This window comes from Ammospiza nelsoni, chromosome 24 (genome assembly GCF_027579445.1).
Source record: "Ammospiza nelsoni isolate bAmmNel1 chromosome 24, bAmmNel1.pri, whole genome shotgun sequence".
In the NCBI taxonomy this organism is placed as follows: Eukaryota; Metazoa; Chordata; class Aves; order Passeriformes; family Passerellidae; genus Ammospiza; species Ammospiza nelsoni.
In genome coordinates this window covers 330,658-353,789 of record NC_080656.1, presented here as the reverse complement: position 1 = coordinate 353,789, position 23,132 = coordinate 330,658, and the positions used below count along the sequence as shown (strand labels likewise).

Here is a 23,132-nt window from a genome sequence, read left to right as displayed (position 1 = left end):
CAGGGAATAAATGGTAGCATGAAAGGGACGGTATCATGGTGGTGGTGGGGATGTGTTGTCCTTGGCCATGGGACACTCCATCGCATGGCCATGTCAACCCATGGACTTGTCCCCTAGGCCACTTTTGTCACCATCCATGGCCATGTCCCCCATGTCCTCATACATGGCCATACATCCCCATGTCACCATCTCTATCTGTGACACACCCGCTCCATGCCCTATATCGCCATCCACAGTCATGTCTGCACCCATGTCCTTGTCCCCATCCCCACCATGTCCCCACCCATGTCCCACAATGTCACCATCCGTGTGTTAGTTAAATGTCTTTATATTTACCCTAATGTTGGGTGAAGGACAAAGAAAAATGAAAGAAAATAAAGGCCAAAATAAAAGCATTTACATGTCCATGCTGGCTGAGTATCCATGTGCTTGGGTGGGTAGAAATGACCTTTTTTAAGAGGGATTTCCACTCCATTGTCTCCAAAATCCTGTTTTTTTTGCCCCAGTCCATCACCATTTGGCCGTGGAAGATGCTGGTGAGCCAAAGAGAATTAGAATCATGGAATGATTCAGGTTGGAAAAGACCTCCAACACCATTTGGAATTCCTGGATGCCACCCAAAAGCAATGATTGGATGCCAAAAGTCAGATTTTTTTGGTGTCAAAAATAAAAAAAATGTGCTATCCCCTATGAAATTCTGACATCAGTTTGCACCCCAATGGATTTTTCTCTGGCTGTGTCCAAGTGCCCAAGGGAAGCCAGGAAGATGTGGAGACCATCAGCCAGGTGTCTTCCCAACATGGATCACCAGGACCATGGATGACCAAGTCTCTGCCCAATGATGGTCACTGTGGACCATCCAGTGGGGGTCCTCTAATGGGGGATGGAGTTGAAGCAGTGCTCAACGCTCTTCCTGTCACTGTAGGACACAAAACAACACGAGCGCACACACTGCTGCTCTCAAGGGGAAGAAAAGGAAAGTTTATTTTCTGACTCCAACACCTATAATTTTCTAAAAGTGACAGTGGATTGGAGGGTGAAAGTGCCACCTCTCCAATGACACTGGACAAACCAACAGTCCATCAAATTTTTCTTCTTCTATGAATGCAAAACAATAAGTTATTTACAGAAAGTGTGTGAGAAAGTTTGCTACAAGAATGTAAACATCAGAAGGCTTAGAAAATCTTAAAAAATCAAGGCGACACTCTTCCTGCACACAGGGCACTTGTAGGGCATCCCTTACTGCTGCCTCCCTTGGTGTTGGGTCACGGCAGAGTTCTGGGAGAAGCTCTTCCCACACTTGGGACACTGTCAGGGCCTCTCCCCAGTGTGGATACGCTGGTGGGTGACAAAGGTGGAGTTTTTCTTAAAACCCTTCCTGCAGTCAGGGCAGCAGAAGGGCCTCTATTCTGTCTGAATCTGCTGATGCTTGAGGAGACGGTATTGGCTCTGTAATCTCTCCCCAGACTCAGAACACTCATAGGGCCTCTCCCCAGTGTGGATCTTCTGGTGAGCATTCAGGCTGGAGCTCTGGCCGAAGCTCTTCCCACATTCTCCACACTTGTAAGGCCTCTCCCAAGTGTGGATCCTCTGGTGCATAATCAGGCTGGAGTTCTCAATGAAGCTCTTCCCACACTCTGAGCACATGTAGGGGCACTCCCCAGTGTGCATTGTCTGGTGAATGATCAGGTGAGAGCTGTCACGGAAGCCCTTCCCACATTCCCCACACACATAGGGCTGTATCGCAGTGTGGATCATCTGGCGGAGTTTCAGGCTGGAGCTTCTCCTGAAGCCTTTCCCACATTCTCCACATCGATAGGGCCGTTCATTGGTGTGGATCCTCTGGCGGGCGACCAGGTTGGAGCTGATCCTGAAGCTCTTCCCACATTCCCCACACTCATGGGGCTGCTCCCCAGGGCGCATCCTCTGGTGGATGATCAGGTGGTAGCTCATGGGGAAATTCTTCCCACATTCCAAGCATTGGTGGGGCTTCTTGCCGTCATCAAGCTGCTCACAGACCACCACCTCAGAGCTCTGGCCAGAGCTCCGGCTGCCTTCCTGGCACAGGCTGGGTCTTTCATCCTCAGAGCATCCTGGACTGGGTTTGCAGCCCCTCCTCCTGCGGGATCTCCAGAGCTTTTCCTCCCCTTTGCACTCCTGTGCCCTGGAGCCACTCGAAGTGGCCTCTGCCATGAGGTTCTCCTTCTGGGGATTTTTCCTCCCTGGTCTCCATCCTCAGCTCCTGCTCTGGGGGAGGAAGGACAAGGAGAAGATGGGATTTGCCTCTGTGCCAGAGGGAAGGAGAAGGAGATCCCCCCAGTGCATCCCTGGCTGGACAGCAACAGCAGTGGAGATGTCCTGCAGCCGGGGGCCGTGCTGGGCTGGGAGATGGAGCAGGACAGAGGGGGAACGGGGCAGCGACTTCCTCCTCACCTGCCTGGGTGTCCTGGGGCATCTTCGGCTTCCTTGCAGCCTTCTCCTCTATCTAGATAAGCTTTGGGAATGGGAAATCCTGGTCTGGGGAAAAAACAAGATGTGAGTGCATTGCCTTCGAAGGTCCCACTGACCAAGTCCATCTCTAGAAGTCACTGGGTGTCTGGTGGCCAGAAATATCTCCAAAATCAAGGAGTCCAAAAACCTCTCCCAGGAGTTCCTTGTTTCTAGTGTCCTCACTTTGAGGTTATGGGGGTCCCTCTTCTCAGAGCTGCTGGGGGGCGCATAGGTCCTGGGAATTCCCCCTCTCCTGGGTCCTGTGGGGTTTTGATTATGACCCATGGAGCAAATTATCAACCTTGTATGAAGGTCAGCAAGCCACAACAGTTTAAGTAGAGTATTAGTGAAGTTATCATGGGTTGGAAAAGTAGATTTTAGGGTTTTTGGTATGGGGGTTCAGGAGGCAAAATGGAGGGGACTGGGTGCGTTCAGCCTCTCTCCTTCTTCTTGGCCTCCATCTTCTGCTGTGATGGTGGCACTTACAGATTGGTTTAGAGTAGAAGCTCACTGTCTAACATAGGTGATAGGTATTGGAAAGTAATTGCAAACATTGTATACGTAGTTTGTAGTATAAAGACATAACACTGCCCTGGGGGAGGCAGAGTGCCTGGAACTGTCCTGCTGGAAGGACCTTGGCAGGGCAGGAGAAAATTTTTTATAGATAAGATAAAATAAACAACCTTGAGACTGAGAAATGAAGAGCCCTGACTCCTTCTTCAAGTGTTGGGCTGGGAAAAGAGCCTTTGGAACTTTTCTCAGGGTCACTCTGAGCAGCTAGAGATCCCAACAAAGATTAATCAAGGATTAACACAGAAATAGATGTTCTAATCTATCCTTGCACTTCTGCTGGTCCCTAGGAAGGCTGGTGGGTGATTTCTGTCTGTGTTCAAATATTTAAAGCAACAACAAATAATCCCACACTTTATATTTCAGATAAATAATTTAATGGCATCTTAACATTGTTTTCATGATCTCATAATGTGCATATTTTACTCCTTGTGAAGCTGAAATCTTTTTAAACACAAGTAATTCTACTGAAATTTTAGAAGTTTCAAAACCATTTTAACATACTGAAAACAAAACAGTCTAAAAAGACAGGTCTAACAGCCATTAAGATGCAGGAAAAAGCAAGAGGACTTCAGGTAAAAGTACATACACTTACAGCTACATTTCTTCCACTAAGTATTTATGTGTTAAGAAAAACACAGGAAATTTAATATAACAGTAGTTCTTTAAAAGCAGAATTTCTAACGCCAGAAACAGCTTTGAAACAACTTTCCATGTAGTTCTATTTATTTCAAAATTTAAAATTGGCTCATTTTTGTCCCAAGATTTTGAAGCACAAGGGAGGAAAGGTGGAAAATGCTCTGCAGGGGTTGCAGTTATAGATCTATACAGTTCATATGTGTAAAGGAATGAACACAGTATTAAACACACTGAGTATGACAGAAAAATGCAAAGTCCTAGCTCTGAGAGAAAAACAACCCTGCAGGCAATGCCAGGGCACTGGGTATTTCTGCATTTTAAGCAAAGAACTTTACAGCATCTTTAATTTTCCTTTTCCTGTTCATTTTGGAGAGCGCAGTCCAGCCCGCCTCGCGCATTCTCCTCATGGTTTTGAGTTCCAGAGCAGAGCCTGGAGATTTCACACTGGATGGAGCTGGGGTCTAGGAAGGAAAATAAAGCCATCCTTTAGTTTCTGTAAACAATCTGATTAACTATTTGGCTTAATCTTAGGAAAGACTAACATAGCTTTTTTGGTGCTGTGGAATGTAATTGTGTAGCTTGTGGATAATCTTTGTACAAATTTTTAAACATGTTTTCTTCTGAGACAATGCTCTAATAAATTAAAAGTTACAAGTTAAATTAAAAGTTACTTAGTCACACTATATTAAAAATACTTTTTCTTTCCCCCTAAGAACATTAAACTATGGAAAAAAAAAGTTAAGATGTCATTATGAAGCATAATAGTTCAATAAAAAGAATGTTAATTATGTACATACAACTCTAGTTCCAGAAAGAACCAATAAATAAAAAAAAAATAAACATAAATATTGGTTTGGATGTGGAAGCCCAAACTCTTTATTTTCATTCTCAGCCCCAGCAGTGAGCACAAAGAGCTCCTCAGCCCATGATTTGTTCTCTGACTCTTATCAGGAGCTCAGTGTGCTCAGAGCTGTCTGAGTGTCCAGCTGCACAAGCACTTTCTGCTTTTTCCTGCTGCTCTGCTCTGCAGGCAGGTTTGTGCTTTTTCCACTTTGCACTTTATCTATTGGAGGAGTCTTTATAACATATGTCTGAGAAAGAAAATGTTTCTATTTTTAGATTCTATTTTATGGGGTAAGTATGGAATCTAAAGCCAAACTCAGGACCCAGTTTACAGTCTGAGTGTCCAAGAATTCACCTGAGAGAAATGGTGGAACTCTGATCTTTCCATCCAAACATGAAGCAAAGACCCAAACAAACTGGGGTGGAAATATAATTTTTTATATTATTTTTGTTGCCAAAGGAGGAGAATGAACGGGAAGTTATGGAAGAGCTGAGTTTCATGGCACATTGTATTTAAGTTCTCCATGTTTATCTGCAGAAATTCAGGTTATTCTGAACTGTAACCACTACATGTGGACTATATCAAACATCTAAGAAAATGGGAACAAACAAAACTGCAGGAAAAGGCTTTCAGAGAAAGATTGATAGCTATATCAAGATTGGTGTTACTTAAAATAGTCTTTTCACTAGAAGTTAAACTGAGAAACATTGAATAGTCCAGTGCAGTCCTTTAATAGACAGATAACATCAAAACGGTGCTGGATTCCATTGTTCCAATATGAAAACCACAAGTGAACTCCTGACAGGGAAGAAGGGTAAGTTCTGCAGTCAGGACTACTTTGATACTTTGACCATTTTTACAGCTAGATCAGCTTTTTTCTCTTCCGTAGAGAAAAAGTGCCTTTACAAATGGACACTTTTAAGACTAAGTAAAACAATTCTAGAGACATAAAAAAATCACCAGCTGAACAAGAAAAATTACACACTGGGAGCCCTTCCAGAAACTGCTGTCTAATACCTCCATGGAATGGTGTGACCCTTTAAAATCCCTTCTTACCCCAGGGGGAAAAAAAAGCATCTACAGAGAAGTAAGAAATACAGGCAGAAAAATGCAACAAGAAAAATTCACTGTCAGGAGTTATAAAATATCAATGTTGGACTGCCTAAGGGGCTTCCTGTTCTGAAGGAGATTTTTTTTTTTTTTTTTTTATTTTAGGAATATTATTTGGAGACTTTCTATTTTTTACATTAATAGATTCACTGTGTAGATCTAAAAAAGGTTTAGGAGTCAGGAACAGAAGTTTGCATTTTCTATAATTTAAAATTTTAAGTCAAAAGCATTCTAATATCTTTTGTTGAATGCAAATAAATTATCATGACACTTCAATTGATTCTACACATATAAACACTACCAAATTCTAAAAGCAATTTAAAAGTTAAAGTTACCTTGTGTTTCTTTTCCATTTCAGGAATCATACTGCAAGAGTTCTCTTTTACAAGATTCTCCTAAAAAAGTTATGTGACAGGAAGGAAATATTTATTTGAATTCAGTTTTTAAAAATCTTCTTGGTGTAATTACAAAGCACAGTCTATAATCACAGACTGCTACAAAGTTCACACAGAAATATGACCACATTTAATACAACCTCAGCATTCAAATGTCACTCAAAAACCCAACAGTTTAGGGAAATGTTTTGCTTTAGCTAGTTAAAATTAACTAAAATAAAGGAGAGTTTTGTTTGTTGTTTGTTAATTTATATATAATCTATAATCACAGACTGTTACAAAGTTCACACAAGTCTATGACCAGATTTAGCACAACCTAGCATTCAAAAGTCATTGTTTTTCCGTTCAGTTTCATTTTTTATCCAATTTCTCCCACAGCACAAGCCCAGGCCACACCTCTCACCCCCAGTGCTCAGGGAATAAAAAACTCCACCTTTTCTTCAATTTCTGCTTTCAGTTGTTCCTTAAGGGAGGACAGTTCACTTTTCAAACATGACAGCTCATTTTCCTACAAACCATTAAATAAAGGACAGGGTTAACTATGCACAGCCCAGAAAAAGGAAAACAGTCACAAGTGAGACAGTAATTAACAAGGACACTCATTAGATACACAAGATAATTCTATTTGCTTTTCAGCCCTATACTTGAAGCTTTGCTTTATCTTGTTTAACAAAGACTGAAGCACTGTAAGAAACAGGTACTTGATCAGAAGTGTTCAAGGTAATACCTTAAAACATTTGGGAGAACAGGGGTGAGAGGGGACAATCTAAATATTTAAAACAAAAGTTTCCTATTCAAAGTGTGAAGTCAGAACATGGCACACTATCTGGAAGAGCAGACACAAACACACTGCTACTCCAACTTATTTTTAGAAACATTTGGAGTTTTTAGTGCCCAGAATAAGATCTGTTGCAGCAGTTTGGGTGGGACTGCTACTTGTAAAAATTCAAACCACAGTGGAAGAGTTCCCAGAGAACTGTCTCTGGTAGGAAAGACCCCAGAGCACATCAAGAAAAAGAAACTCTCTAAGCCAACTGAAAAAAGATTTTTAGAAGTCACAAACGGACTGAAGATCACATCTTTTGTCTCTCTGTGCTGTCGGTGGGCAAGAGGGAGGGATTGGGAAAAAAAGTGTTTTAAAGGTTTATTTTAATTCTCATTACCCATTTTTAATTCTATTAATAATAATTTTTATACTATTTAAGTTTGAACCTGCTTTACCCTCAAAGTGTTTTTCTCCTAATCCTTATCTCAACTCATGAGTCCTTGAATTTTTCTTTCCCCTCCTCTGCTCAACTATAGCAGAGAAAAATGAGTGAATGTTTTTTTTGTGTGTGCCTGGCACTTAGCCAGTGTAAAACCACTACACAAGGACATGAGCCCCTTCACTGAATTATTGACCATTGCAAAGTGCTCCTTACCAGTGCTCTTTTTGATGAGAACTGCTTTTGCTGTTTCACTTTATATACTTTTAACTCTGCCTCTTTTTCTTCAACCATTTTATCATATTCATTCTGTGTTTAAAAAAACCAAATCAGCAACAAACTCAAAACATGTGACTAAATGTTACAATTATAGAGTTATCCGGTCTTAAAACATCATTTTTTCAAACCAGGCTCTTAAGATTCAGAAAGAAAAGATTCATTGATGCTTCTGCAGAAACTGTAAAACAGGAAATGCTCAATAATAAAATAATTCTTGAAATAATTCTTGAAATAATACTTGAAAATAATTCAAGTATTATTTTGTGGACTGGCAGAGTTTTATTTCTGTGCAGCATTATGTGCTCAGCACTAAGAGCCAGCTGTGCCATCTTTATTAATGTATCCGCTAAAGATATTGCAAAATGAGGAATAGAAAGGTAAACTAAAATGTGTCAGGCTAAACTGCTGACAGTCACTAAGTAACCTCAGAGAAAGAGCCAAACTGATACTGAATAATATTGCATTCACATGGTATCAAAGGAAGCCTGAATTGAAAAAAAAAATCTAAAAATCCCAGAAGTTTAGATGAATGGAATTTATCTGCCCATAGGAATCTTTTCAAAATCTTCAAATGAATTTGATTTTGGATGATGCAAAGCGCAGCATGTTTTCAGCTTCCTTTTCCCAGATTCAGGCCCGTTTCTGCTTTTGAAAGGTCATTAACGTGGTGTCACAAGTTATAAACATGGTATTGACATGGTATCACACATTGCAAACCACAGCAAGCAGGAAAATCTCTGACCTTGTGCTTTTCCATCAGTGCCATCATCTCAGTTATCTTGTGCTGACATCTGGCATCAGTTTCTCTCTGTATCATTGCAGTTTCATCACAAAGCAACCTCATCTTTTCTACCTGTCAGTAATAAATTGCATTTCATTCATCAACATAACAATATATTTCTTTTAAATCCTAATTTCTTCTTCCCCCTGTGGGTACAAAGTTTGCAGTCTCACTTGGGCTTTATTTGCTTTTAAGATCCCTTTCCAATCCCTCATCTTTTCTGCAGATTGTTAAAATGGGCAAGATCAAAGGTACAGCCATGGCAGGCAAGTTCACTGCAAACCAAAAGGCCATTTCAAGCACTCTGCCCTAACATTTCTTAGCATTACCATAAAAAAAAAGTGTGGGCAGAAAAATACTAATATGGGAGAAGTTATAATCTAATTTAATTATGCTGACTTTATAACCTATATCTTGAAAGAAAGAAGTCTTAATGGAGTTCTCATTTTGAAAGACACATTCAAATACTTCAACCTCAGCACCTAACAGTACTAAAGTTTTGTTCACAGGGATTCACAACAAGTTCCATTTATGTCTGCAATGTAAGAGCAAGAACTCTGGCCAATAAAGCTTCATAAAAACATTTTAAATTAAAAAAAATAAATTGCAGTAAAAATTAACACCTCTCACCTCTTCACAAAGTTTATTTTCATTTACTTTTCTTGTTTCTATGTCTTTTTTATAGATGTCAACTTCTTCCTTATGTTGCTTGTTCATATTTTCCATCTCTAACTGCAATTTATTCACCTTTGGAGAATGCAGAATAGCTGCTGTTATTTGTTTAGGAATTACTATGTTAATGATTTTTTCTTACCTCTTATTTTTGAGCACAAACACTGTTACTTTTCAGGTATATGATTAAAGTGTTTCCTATTTAAAAGTTCAGGTTTTTTTAATAAAGAGTTGAACTTTGGCCTGAGGTGAGTTAGAAAATACTCCAACAAAGAATGGCAACAGCACAGTGGGGAAGACTGCCCTAAGCAGTCACCCTAAACGCTCTGAATGCCTCAGAAAATAACAAATACAGATGGAGATTTTATTCCCTCTCTTGTAAATCTATATAAGATTTTCACAGGTTTTATGGTACATTTTTCTCCCAGCTGTGCATTTTGATTACAGTTTTTCCTTTTAAGTTTATCATATGAATATCCTCAAAAGTCCACTTTTCTCCAAGTGCAGTACCCAAAGCTGGACACAATATTCCCATCAGAGGGATTGCCACTGCAGAACACATTTAAAGAACAGCCTAAAAAGATAAATATATATATATATAAATATATATATATGTCTTTTAAATGCTTTTCTGTTACAATGAGGTTGCTGAACCCTGTTCAGTCCACTATCAACAAAAGAAAAAAAAAAAGAAAGGAAGAGATTGGAAACACCATTAATTGCAATGTGAATCCATCTCTTAAATGTCCAATAGTCAGTGCCCAATGATTAAAAATGGAAGCATCTTCTAAAAACTATGAGCTCATTCCTGCAAAATCTGTATCCCAGACCCAAAAACCAGCTCAGAATGCATTTAATAAGTATTATCATTATTTACAGTGGGACTTAAAAACACTCACCTCATCTTCTACATGATGCTATTTAAACATACCCTCCCTTCGTAGGTATTGCTTTTCTTGCTTTCCGCAGTATTTTTCTTTTTCAGCACCTTATTCTGTTGAAATAAAACAAAACAAGCACTGTACCTTAATAAGTTAATTATGTCATGGTTTAACTGCATCAAAAAATTCCAGCTTTCATCAGGCAAATACTTCTCTGTTGTGCAGCTCAGGTTCCAGAACAATTCTTCAAACAAATGAATGTTCTGTTCTAATCTAATCTAATCTAATCTAATCTAATCTAATCTAATCTAATCTTCTGACTAATTATTGTGATAAAACTGTTTCTTCATGACCTTAAGAAAGGCTCCTCCTGAGCAACAACAGGAAATAACAAATGAGGTGCAGAATGGGAATTAAAACTAAGATGCTGCTGACAAGAAGGTGTGAAGATGTCATGACAAAATACAAGTTATTTATTTTTACAGTGAAGTTACTACAGTTTGTGCTAGTGCAGAATTCTTTTCTACTAACACTAACTTATTACAAGTAAGATACTTATTACAAGTGCATAAATAATACTATTCACTAAATGAAAAAGAGTAGAAGTTTATTAAAGACATTATTTTTGTAATTGCTTTTTTCAAATTAAGGCTCATTTAACAAATCAGGTGATTCCTAAGATGACTCCCTAATTTGCTCAGGGTTAGGATAAGAAAGGAAAATTTTTAAATTACATAGGTGTATCTAAAGACATCACAGCAGACACAAACCTGCTGAAAAGGCAACCCAAAATATAATGTGTTTATGTATTTGTGAAATTAAAATCTTTACACACCTCCTGCTGCAACTCTTAAATGCATTTGGTTTTATTTTCCACCTGCTTCTTTAAATTATTCATCTGAAAGAGATAATTCAGGCATTAATTATTAAGTTCTACAAATGACTCCCTATGTTAGCAATTCCTGTAAATGTTCTCAAACCTGCACTTGCACCAGTTTGGTTTGTTCCAATGGGACTGAAACACCAGCTGACATGTTAGAATAATCAGTTTTAGCCATGAAGTACTACAAGATGTTAATTAATAGCAGTGAATCAGTTCCTTAGTGGTTATGGAGTTAAGAAAGAAGAAGAAAAAAAAACCAGTATCTTCACAATTTAAAAATGCACTTGTATGAAGTTCCTTACATCCATTAAAAAATGAATTTCCCAATAATTTTCTAGAATCTTCAATGGCTTTTCCTTTCTTGAAATTTCATTTTCAGTACTCTTAACCTGAAATTACAATTGTAAATCTTTGACTTTTACAATGAAATTTTGGGATCCATTCTAATTCTAAAAACCCCTTTCTATTGTTTTGAACCAATAGAAAGAAAGTAAAAATGTTTGAATCTATTTAAGCTAAAACTCACACTACATATAAAAAGCTAATCCAGAGCCCCTCCATCACTGAGTGGGTATATGAAAAAACAGAAAAGCAGGTTTTCTGTTTGTCTGAAAACAAAGAAATCTTTAATAATTAACTTCCAGCACAGAGTGAACATCCCAGTGACTGTGCTTGTCTTTTGAAATACCAGGGCTCACATGTGGACACACAAGGGCACAGCTGGCAGCAGCTGGGAAAGAAGAAACCTCTGGCAGAGATCACATCCCCCAGGCAGAGCTTTGCAGAAAAAATTCCAACAAAGATTTTACACTGAATGCTGTCCTCTAGGTTCTGTAAGATATTTTCATGACACATGACATACATTTTCTTCTCTTTCATCCAGTGTACTTTTCATCTCTTCACCCGTCTTTCCATTTTCTCCTTCAAAGACTCCAGTTCATTTCTAAGTGCCAAATTAACAAGCATTAGTAAATATTTTCTTATTGCCTTTAACTTATTTTCAGTAGTTCTCATAAATCCATATTTTATTTTCTAAAAAGAGCTGCTAATGTTGATGGGAACTTCATAACCTGCTCAATGAAAATGTTCTTAAAATGCAGCAACATGCCCAGTAAGTCATTATGTGAACTGTCCATACTTTTTTAAGTAGGAAAAGATGTTCCAGCTAACCCAAGGAAAATACATCCTGACCTGGATCATTGTAATGCAGCTGTGAAACATGGGAGCTGCCTGTCTACTGAACTGGGGATACAGGGAGTAACTCTGATCCAATTTTGCCTTGTCACATTTAATCCAGAACCTTCAACTATCATTTGAATTTCCTTCACACCTGAGATGTCTAATGCAAAACAAGACAGCTCCTACTATGGAATACAAAATGATGGCAAACATTGTTCCTGTAGCAATTGGTATTTCTAATCTGAGAAAAATTTCTACTTGGCCAACAGCAATTCTGAATAGTTTCTGTTTAGCTACATAATCTAGAAAAACATTCACCGAAAAAATCCCAGAAAACAGTATTTGAACATAACCAACTATTTGAGTCTACTTCCTTTAACAATATCAGTTATTAATATTTGTTTTTACATGCCTTAGCTGGCTATTTGCCTCTTCTAGATTTTCAACTAACTGCTTTGTATTTTTCCTTTTTTCTAACTATCCTAAATAAAGACCCATGTCAGCAAAGAAATAAAATTCAAAGTGACTTCTTAAAAAATTCAAAGACATCCAAAGCATGCCTTATTCACAAGTGTAAATACACTTCCTTTCCAATTCAAAAACAAAAAATGGCTCAGATACTCTACAGACCCAAGTCATGTTGCAGCTCATCATCTAATTTGTAAAACTGAGTCATTTGTCAAATTGAGTATTGTTCTTTCAAAAAACCTGGAAGTTTACAACTTGCCTCTTGTTGTTCTTGCAGCCTCTTGAGTTCTGCAGCCCCAGCATTTTTCTCTTGTGCTGTTTGTTCTTTCTCTAGTGAAAGCTTACTGAGATACACTGTTAGCTGTTCATTCTTTAACCTAATTTAAAACAAATGGCCAAGAGGAATAAGAAGATGCATTTTGAAATCTCCTTTTAAATAAACATACCCATTATCAAGTGTTATTCCATCCTGAAAAATCCCTTTATCTACAAATATAAGATTTGCAGCAGAGTCAGAGAGATATAAAAAGGTGACAGAAGAAGGAAAGAAAATCAGAGTCAACTTTTATATAAATATAATGGTTAGTGAAGATGATGTACTTCAAAGCAAGATTAACAATGAATTCAGAAACTTTCTCTTCTTGTTAAATAAGTCAGAGAGATACGGAACACTACATGTGCCATAGAATACATACAAATAGAGAAAGTGGAATTTAGAAATGTAAGTATATCATTAATGGCATATATGTGGTTCAAAACTTTCATTAGAAAACAATCATAGTTCATTTCACTGTGGATTAAAGCAACTTTTATATTACACCAAAACTAATTAAATATTACATTTTCAAAATGGTCATACGCCTCTTGTTCAAGATCTGTTTTCAGAGTCACAAGCTGCTTTAAATAATCTTGTTCCTTCTCAGCTGTACTTGTCAGCTGTGCTTTCAAATCCTGCAATTCTTTCTGCAAAATGGAAAGGAAGAGTTTTGAGTATCCATGTGCAAACTCCAACTGCTGGAGGTTATCAGACATGAACTAAGAGCACAAGGCTTTCAGAAGAACCCAACAACATCCATGCCATGGATTATCCAGATTGGATCTTTGCAGTCTCTGCTGGGATCTGGAAGTGGTGTGAGACAGTGAACTGTGACACCAGTGCTGTTCATGTCTGTCCCCTGCTGTGAGTTTCATTACCTGGGCTGCAAAATTCGGGTGGGACCCTGCTCTGGGTGCTGTTTCTATGTATAAACTTGTATCCAAGTCATGATGTGTAACTTCACTGTTTCTAAAAACATGTTACTGTTGCCCTGCTTCAGACCTCCCTCATTTGGAGAGCATTTTCATCTCTCTCCCCAATTTTTTTTTTTTTCTCTTCATATTTTCTACAGTAGCCTCAAGATTCTTCTTCGGTAAAAGTCCTCCAATGTGCCCATTTTAGAAAATGAGTGAAACTCAGTTCAGAACACTCAATGCACAGATTATAACAACAAGCAGACACAGTAAAATGCACACCTGATTTCACACTATCTTAACTTTCGTTGATACGGATTCTTGTTAGACTTGTAAATATAGAATCATAATGAAAATAAACCTCTGTTAAGAGTGGATTTCATATAGCTTAGACTGCTGTGACAGAAAATGGGGCTGTGTCACAGCACAGCAGGGTTCACAGAGGCCAGAGCTAATTACCTTCCTGGAAGGAAGAAAAAATGGGAAAACTTTATATCCAGAGGGAGTGGCATTTGAATGGGCATGAACAAAGAAGGAAATAACCAAAAACCTTGAGAAGGAAAACCAAAAACATGGGAGACAAGAATAACCAAAAACACAGGAGAAAAGAAAAACAGAGGCAATAAAGTTCTTCAAAGAAAACACTGAAATTGTGTGTGAGAAAGTTTAGTAGAAATGTTCAGGTAGACTGGATGGAGTTTATTTATGGCATTTAAGATACTTACAAAGCAAGAGGAATTTCATATGAAGAGCAAATGCCATGAGATTAATAAAATGAACATTTACCAGAGTTTCTGACAGCTCTTCAAGTTGCACTTCTTTATCACATTTTACTTTAGTCATCTCTTCTACAGCACATGAAATGTAAAATTAATGGAACAGAAATGATTTTTCATATTTAGCGGCAGTATAAAACATTTACCCTTTTGCAATACCCAGTTCTCAAAACTTGTTGGATTAAGTTAAGAAACTGAAAAGCTAATTTATGACTTAATCTAAATGTAGACTTGAAAAAATTGTTCAGACATTAGCAAATCTATATCTGAAGAGAAACTAAATATTTATCTTAAAAATAATTAAGGCCTATTATTTTCCACAATTATAGCTTCAAATAAACTATGGACTGTAAGACTAGAGTATTCTCCAAGTATTGATGCCTCTGCATTGTTCCAGAAAAAAAAAATCTGAACTGCTGAAGGTATCACATGGATATGCTGAAAAGGAAACCAGTTGTTACTAACTTCCAAATGGTTTCTATGTGCACAGTCACAATTCTGGTATTTTTTGCAAGTACTCAACAGCAAGGCAGAGCTCTGACTCTGGGGACTAAGGAGCACATCCCTAGAAACCACAGGATATCAAATTGATGATATTTAAAGACAACCCCTGCCAGCACCATTCCACTTCCAGCATGGGCAGGGTCACAGAAACGTCAGTGGGAAGGTTTTATCTCTGCTGCAGAAGTCACTCCTGGCACCTGCAGTGCTGCTGCTCTGAGCTGCAGACCAAAATGACCTGCAGAGGAATTCATGCACGAATGATCTGACTATTGGAGCTGTGCACAGCACTGCCCTTTGGCTGCTGCCAGCACCAATGAGCCCCAAAGAAAAGGGATCAGCTGAGTAAAAATAAATTCAGGCATTCCTGACAGGTACAGGTACTGTAAAATCATTTCTCCAACTGCTAGAGACAGTCCATTTCCAGACAACAGCAGAAAACATTTTTATTACTGCCTAGCTCATTTTCTGCCTTTCTACAAGCCTTACCCAGTTCAGTAGATTTCTTTTGGAGCTCCAAGGTAAGCAGCTTTGAATCATCTTCATATTTCTTTAATCTAAGAAAATGGTAAATTAAAAATCCCAAATGTAGGGTACAAAGCACTGCATTTGAAACTTACAGGACAATAAGACAAAGTCTTACCACAAGCACTTTAAGAAGATTTACCTTTCAACAGGCAGATGATAGATCTGCCTGCAACACACATCAAATTTCACTTTCACAACCTCACAACAGTAGACATAAAAGTAAACAAATATATACTTACAGAAATATGTATTTCTTAAAGCCAGAATTATGAAGGTTGGAGGGGGGAAAATTTACTTTTTATACAGTATCAACTATCACAAACAGAAAAAAATTACATTAAAATTTCTGCATTTAGACCACTGTATGAAAAAAAACCTCCAAATTTCAGCTTCATTTCCAATCGTTCTTGATTTTGTCATAGACTGCAACCTGTAAGATCACTCTTGGAATTTAAACTCATTAATTGACCTATTTTGCTCTTCTTGCAGCAAGCTTTTCAAATTGCCAACAGAAGTCTCAAACTCCTCTGTCAGGGCTGCAAGCAAAGCCTTCATTTTTTTACATTCTTCCTTTTCTCCAGTAACCTGAATTAATGTTTTCATTCTAGTCTGGAATTCAGTTTCCAAGTTCTTTTGAGTAACCTTCAAAACATGATATCATTTCTAAACATGTTTTGCAACAAACAAGTACAGCTGTTTCATGTCCAAAGTATCCATAATTATTTATGCAAATGCTCATCTAGTCTATTTATACTGTAAAGCTATAAGCAAGGGGTACCTCTGCCTTTTGCAATGGAATTTTAGCCTCTTCCAGCTCTACCCTCAAATGTTCTTTACTGACCTGGAATTCCTTTAACATTTCTTCCTTATGTACTAAACAAAAAAAAGATATTCAAATTTTAAAATAGGATATTTACTAAAAAATCCTGACAGAAATGGAAAATTACATACATTTAAAGAATTTAACAAAGACCAATGGTACTGACATCATATACTATAAAAAATATATATAAAATTTGAATATAGATCACTTAAAAATACTGAAAATCAAGTTCTGAAAAGTAAGTTTCCTCAGTGACATCTGCCTGACTAAATTTGGAAAACTGAAGCAACACATTTTCCCCTTGCAATTTTCAAAAGCTCTCACTGCTTGACTCACCCTAAAAACTGCCCTGCCAGTCCTGCTCCCACGTGAGCATCTCCAAACAAAAATAAGGCCTTCAAGGCCCCAAAATTCTCCTGCCAACCAGCAACAGAATAAGACTATCATGACCCTGTTTCTATGCTTCTATAAACAATCACATATAATAAATAAACAATCATAAACAATTACATTTAAATTCTTTAAACAATTACATTTAAACACAGCAGGCAGAGCCCTTACATTTTGCTTCCATTAAGTCAGCAATCTTATTTTGTGATGTCTGCAGCTGAGCCTTGTTGTCTTTTATGACATCATCTTCTTCATCTCTCTGTATGGTAAGAGCTGAAATCTAGAAAAATGCAAGAATTATCAAAATGAAGTCTGGAAAAGGGACAGATATTAATTTTCATTTGTACTCCAGGTATGGTAAGCAGACATTTTGCTGTCATTCAAGTTAGCTTAGATAGATAGATAGATAGATAGATAGATAGATAGATAGATAGACAGATAATATTTGTCTAGATATAATCTTAGCCAAATATTGATCGTCACATTACTCTAAACAAAAAAGTTCTCCAATTCAAAATCAAACCATAAATTCCAGTAGACCAAAGGCACCGAAAATCATTAAATTTAGCAGAATTTGACTTAAATGCAGCTTCAGATGTAATTTTGTCTTTTTTACTAATGCTCAGAAACACATCTTGGCTCTTGCATTGCCCCTTTAGGCACAAACAAAGCTCTACATATTAGATGGCAAAATGAGCAAACTTGCTTTTCCTTTTGACTGACTTCCAGTCTGCATTCTTTTTCAAACTTGTCCACTTTTTCTGCTTCTTCTTTTACTTTTGAGATACAGTAACATCCATAGTTAACATTCTAGCTGAAATATACTCCAAGTTCAATACAACTTCCAGTTAAGGATTGCTTAGAATTTTACAGCTGTACCTTTGTTTCCCAAGAGTAATTGCTGAAGCAATGTTTGATTTTATAATCAAAATACAAACAGAAAAGAGCATGTGAAAATGAAACAGGAACATACTAGGCTATACATACAGAGAGAGAGCATTTAGCTAAAGTTTCTGTAGCTGTACACTAGTGCATTATCATTTAAATAAACAAACTATGTGAAATAAATATTGATCTCTAGACTGTACTTCACAGACAAAACTTCAATTTTGAGTGACTGTTTGAAAAATAAAGTTCCAAATTTGGCCCAGTGGAACAGAAATAGAAGGGGCCAGGCAATGACCAAAGGCAGCAGGAATAAAAAAAGGGTCCCAGTGTCTCAGTGTGAGCTGCTCACCATTCCAGCCCTTCACATCTGCCTGCCCTGACACTGCATGTGTAACACAAGCTATGAAGTACAAAATTGAGCCAGCTGTATAAACTCAAAAAACAGAATTCTCACATTTGAAACTCATTTCCAATCTGTCGATCTCTGCTTGCACATGAAGCTCTTCAAATGCCACTGTCATTCTCTAAAAACAAAATTTAATATCTGAAGTTCAATATTGGAAACCCTGGAACTTCTCCAGGGGCTGCTGCCCACCTCAGTCATTCTGAGGAACCAGCAGGGAGGTGAAACAGAGCCCAAAAAGAAGCCAGAAGCTGTGGCAGTGACCCAGCACTAAGTGCTCACAGGGATCTACATCCCACACACTGCTGCACTTTCTCCATTGAATGTGTTTTAAATAACACAAAAATAATTCTTGAAAAGGGATTGAAAACCCAACTTCCTGCATCACACATGACATGACACCCACACATGATGGATACAAACAGTATCCCAACATAAACATGGCACTCAGCTCAGCTCACAGAACTCACATTCCTTTCATCCAGCTTGGTCACTTCTATGTTGCTACGAAGTTCCTCATACAATTGTATTGTTTCTTCCTTTTCCTGTTCATCTATCAAAGCAAGAACATAGGAGAAAGTTTTTCTTTTGAACAGGAATGCCAGCTGCCCAAGTCATTATACTTAATCAGCATAATGAATTAAAAAAGGAATTATCAGTTTCATTCTTATTTATTAAGTCATTATGAAACATAGTGTCAAAATTTACAGAATCTAGGGAAAATGTGTATTTCAATGAAACATTAAGCAAGCTCAGCTTTTAAATTACCTTCCTAAGATTTTTTTTTCTGTGAAAAGTGTAATTCTGGATCAGTTTATGTGACCATATTAATTATTATAGTATTAATGCTGTTGAATAATAATGTATCAAAACTGTTAGTATTTATAAACTATAATCTAGGGTTTAGCACTGAATTTCTTCCTATCAGCAGATACCTATAACCACAGAGCTGTCATTATAAAATTGCAACACTCCGTGTCCATATTTTCCTTCTTTCCTTTCACTTTTGTAATTGATAGTATTATTTCCTAAGAAAACAATTAAAAAGAGAACAGTAAAAGAAACAGCTGTCAAAAAAGAACAGTACATCTACATACAAGTGTTTCTAGAATTAATGCTAAAAAGAAACAGACATTTCTTAAGTATCCAGGATCAAGTTAGTAAAATTCTAATGATTTTCATAACAATTCTAAATTGCATATAAAGTAGAATTTCCAAGCAAAAACATATTTTAAAACCTCAATAATTTAAACTTCATTAAGTTAACCAACTGTCTTGGCTTGTTCAGTTTCATGAGAAGAATTCCAGTTACTCATTACACCTTGGGGTTCAGACCTTTTTTCCTCACAAATGTGTGATGGCTGAAAACAGGAAATGTCAGCTCTGGAAATTTGTTACACAGTGCTGGGAATTCAGAGTAGATTCTACTGCCTAAAAACAGGCATGAAGTGTCACTTCTCATGTCTGAATATATTCCCAGAGTGTGGCTGGGACTGCAAAGCTTCAATGGGCTGAGCAGCCTTGGGGAGCCCTGCCCTGCCCTGCAGTGGCTCCAGTGCCAGTCGGGGCTGTGGGCACTGCCTCAAACCTGGAGCACTGTTTGGGCACCCAAAGAGCTCCCAGGCTGGCAACCTTGCAGCAAGCAATCTCACTGCCTTCTAAAGCCCTCTGCATTTAGCATTACAAACCACAAGTCTGTTAGACCTGGGGCTTCACTTCCAATTTTGTGAGCCACTTAAAATTCACTTCTCATTCTGAGAGCCACATCCAGTCGATCTCAACTGGAGAACTTTTCTGAACAGCACGAGAAATTTCTTCTTCTTTCTTCTGTTTGTGAATTTAGAGCAAGCTAGAAGTACATTTACTCTGATAAATAAAAACTAAAAAAGCATTTACATTTGCTGGTCTTCTCTGTGAAGCGAGTGCAGGTTTCCTTGAGCAGATTACACAGATGCCTCAAAGCAGCAGCTCTAAAGGAGGGAAAAATATCATGTTTGCACAGGAGTGCACAGTGCTTTGTGCACCTAAGGAGTAACAATGGAAATGACCTTCAAAATTTAACAGCTACATAAAACTGCCCATGTGAAAACTGATTATTTTGACCACAAAAATATATACCTGGTTCTATTACTAACTCTTTCAAGAGATCTTATTTTCACACATCTCATCTTCCAGTTTCAAATGGAGTTTTCCATTCTCAAACTAATTTCATAGGGAACAAATTCAAAAAGACACTGTCATTGAAAAATATATTAGAAATGCACTTTGACTTCTCAAATCCCTCATGAAAAAGTAATTTTGGGCATCAGTAGACAGAAGTCTGTTTTATCTGGTATTACATGCTGAGTCATCTTTTGCATGAAAGATGTTATAATTAATGAACAATAATTTACCAGCAAATGAGACACCTACAGGTATATTCTTCATACACACCCTCACACAGGACAGGTGCCTGCAACTTCTCAAAATAATCATTTTCTCAAGGCACAAACCAAACTGCAACAGTCTTTAAGATTTAATTGTATCAAGAATACTGTCATACTGAATCAGGAAGCACTGAACTTCATCTATTCAATGTACACTATACAATACTGGCCTGCAGTTCTTGAATGGCTTTATTCTGTGCTTCAATAATCTTTCTATTCTCTTGAAGTTTTCTTTCTTTCTGGTTTAGTTCAGTTTCCACAGTCAGTTTCCACTGCTTGATCTTCTCAGCCTCTTTGTAGAGTTTTGAGAACAATTAATTCATTGTTTCTGTATTCTATTAAAACAGGTTCCACAATTTAATCTCAAATACTATCCAATTAATAGTACATAATATCTAATTAATACTGTTGTAGATAACATATTTCTGTCTTAGAAACATCACAAGAATAATATTTTTCCACAGATGGTGATATAAGCTTAGATATGATCAGGACCCCAAGTTTAAATCTTTGTGCATCCTCTGTGTATGTATCAAAAGACATTACAGAGCACATAGGAGAAACAAATGCAATGAAATATCCCAAACCCCCTTCAGACATCACCAAATAGATGGGCTTGAAGACATGGATAACTGCAGTCCACCAAAATCAATAAAAGTTTTGCCAGAATTATCAGTGAAGCCAAAATTCCTTCTGGCAGGTTTTTCACACCATTTCTGTCCTCTCTTTCTGACAGACACTGCTGAAGTAAAAGCTGCTTAAGTAAAAGCAGCTTCAGAGACTTTGCCCAGGAGTACCTGTGATATTGCCATGAACACACACAGAATCACAGAATCACAGAATCACAGAATCACAGAATAATGAGGTTGGAAGAGACCTCTCAGATCATCGAGTCCAACCTATGCCCTGACACCTCAACTACAGCACCAAGTGCCACGTCCAGGCTTTTTTTAAACACATCCAGAGATGGTGATTCTACCACCTCCCTGGGAAGAACATTCTAGTGCTTTATTATTCTTTTGGTGTAAATTTTTTTCCTAATATCCAACCTATCCCTTCCCTGATGTAGCTTGAGACTGTGTCCTCTGGTTCTGTCAGTGCTGCCTGGTGGAAGAGACCGACCCCACCTGGCTCCAACCTCCCTGCAGGAAGCTGTAGAGAGCAATAAGGTCACCCCTAAGCCTCCTCTTCTCCAGGCTAAACAGCCCCAGCTCCTTCAAACGTTCCTCACAGGGCTTGTGTTCCAAGCCCCTCACCAGCCTTGTTGCCCTCCTCTGGGTGTGCTCCAGCATCTCAACGTCCTTCCTAAGCTGAGGGCCCAGAACCGGACACAGCACTCAAGGTGCAGCCTCTGCAGTGCCCAGTACAGGGGCAGAATGACCTCATTGCTCCTGCTGGCCACACCATTCCTGATGCAGGCCAGGATGCCATTGGCCTTCTTGGCCACCAGGGCACACTGCTGGCTCATGTTCAACCGGCTGTCACCAGCACCCCCAGGGCCCTTTCTGCCTGAGCACTGTCCAGCCACACTTTCCCCAGCTTGGAACTTTTTGTGGCCAAAATGTGGAACTCAGCACTTAGACTTAATAAACTTCATGCTGCTGAACTCTGCCCATCCATCCAACCGATCTGTCTCTCTGCAGAGCTCCCCTTCCTTCCAATAGATCAACAGAAGCTCCCAGCTTAGTGTCCTCTGCAAATTTACTGATGAAGGACTTGATGCCCTCATCCATGTCGTCTATAAAAATATTAAACAGAACTGGTCCCAGTACAGAGCCCTGAGGGACAGCACTGCTGCCTGGCTGCCAGCTGGATGCAGGACCATTCACCATCACTCTCTGGCCGGCCATGCAGCCAGTTCTGAGCCCAGCACAGAGTGCTCCTGTCCCAGCCGTGGCTGCAGCTTCTCCAGGAGTGTGCTGTGGGAGACAGTGCCAAAGGCCTTGCTGGAGCCCAGATACACAACACCCACAGCCTTTTCTGCATCCACCAGGTGGTCACCTGTTCACAGAAAACCAGGCTGGTCAGACAAGACCTACCCTTTGTAAACCCATGCTGGCTGGGTCTGATAGCCTGGCCATCCTGAAATAGCACTCAGTGTGAACTGCTCCATTATCTCACCTGCTACTGAGGCCGGACTGACTGGCCTGGAATTACCAGGATCCTCCTTCCTACGTTTTTTGTACATGGGTGTCACACTGGCCAGTGTCCAATCATCTGGAACCTCACCAGTGAGCCATGACTCCTGATAAATAATGGAGAGTGGCTTGGCAAGCTCATCTGCCAGCTCCCTCATCACCCTGGCATGGACCCCATCTGGACCCAGGGATTTATAAATATCCAAGTGTCACAGCAGTTCTCTGCTCACACACAGAGCAGGAAGGAAAACCACCACCCTTGTGCCCTTAGAACACCTTGAAAGTGCCCTACAAGCAGTGCTGGGCCAGTGGTTGAGGCAGGGAGAGCAACACACGAGCCAAGGGCCCTTTGGTTCACTTACAACAGCCCCAAACAACATCCTTGTACTGGCTGCACCACAGTTTTGTTACCGTCCTGATGGTACTTTAATAGCTTAGGATTAAAAGAGTCTAAAAAGTCAGGGATATGAAAATCAGCAGAGAGAGCACTAGAAATGTGTTTTATTTTGTGGTAGCAAACAGTGTTTTGTAGCTGCAAAGTACAGAAGCTATTGCAAAAAAAATGAGCTGTACTGAGTTGTGCTAAAGCAGAGATGTGCTGGTAAAGACACTGTGAAAAGAATCCAGTGCTTG

The 23,132-nt window shown here is 38.7% G+C and overlaps 1 protein-coding gene across 1 annotated transcript; it reads right to left on the bottom strand.

Moving 5' to 3' along the window:
- Positions 1–1,404: 1,404 nt before the first annotated feature.
- Positions 1,405–22,094, bottom strand: LOC132083489 (zinc finger protein 391-like). Its single transcript, XM_059488184.1, has 3 exons — positions 21,987–22,094; positions 21,618–21,671; positions 1,405–1,878 (listed from the first exon to the last, which is right to left on the bottom strand). The coding sequence occupies exons 1-3, from the start codon at positions 22,092–22,094 to the stop codon at positions 1,405–1,407; spliced, it is 636 nt and encodes a 211-aa protein (XP_059344167.1).
- Between the last annotated feature and the right edge of the window lie 1,038 nt (positions 22,095–23,132).

What these genes read in the sequence shown, in the direction of transcription:
- LOC132083489 (XM_059488184.1), bottom strand. Translation starts at nt 22,094, where the DNA reads ATGGATGAGGGCATCAAGTCCTTCATCAGTAAATTTGCAGAGGACACT. An exon ending in CTCTGCAGAGAGACAGATCG is followed by an intron (nt 21,672 to 21,986) that starts GTTGGATGGATG and finishes CTGGGCCCTCAG; the next exon opens with CTTAGGAAGGACGTTGAGAT. An exon ending in AGAGGAGGGCAACAAGGCTG is followed by an intron (nt 1,879 to 21,617) that starts GTGAGGGGCTTG and finishes GAATGTGGGAAG; the next exon opens with AGCTTCAGGATCAGCTCCAA.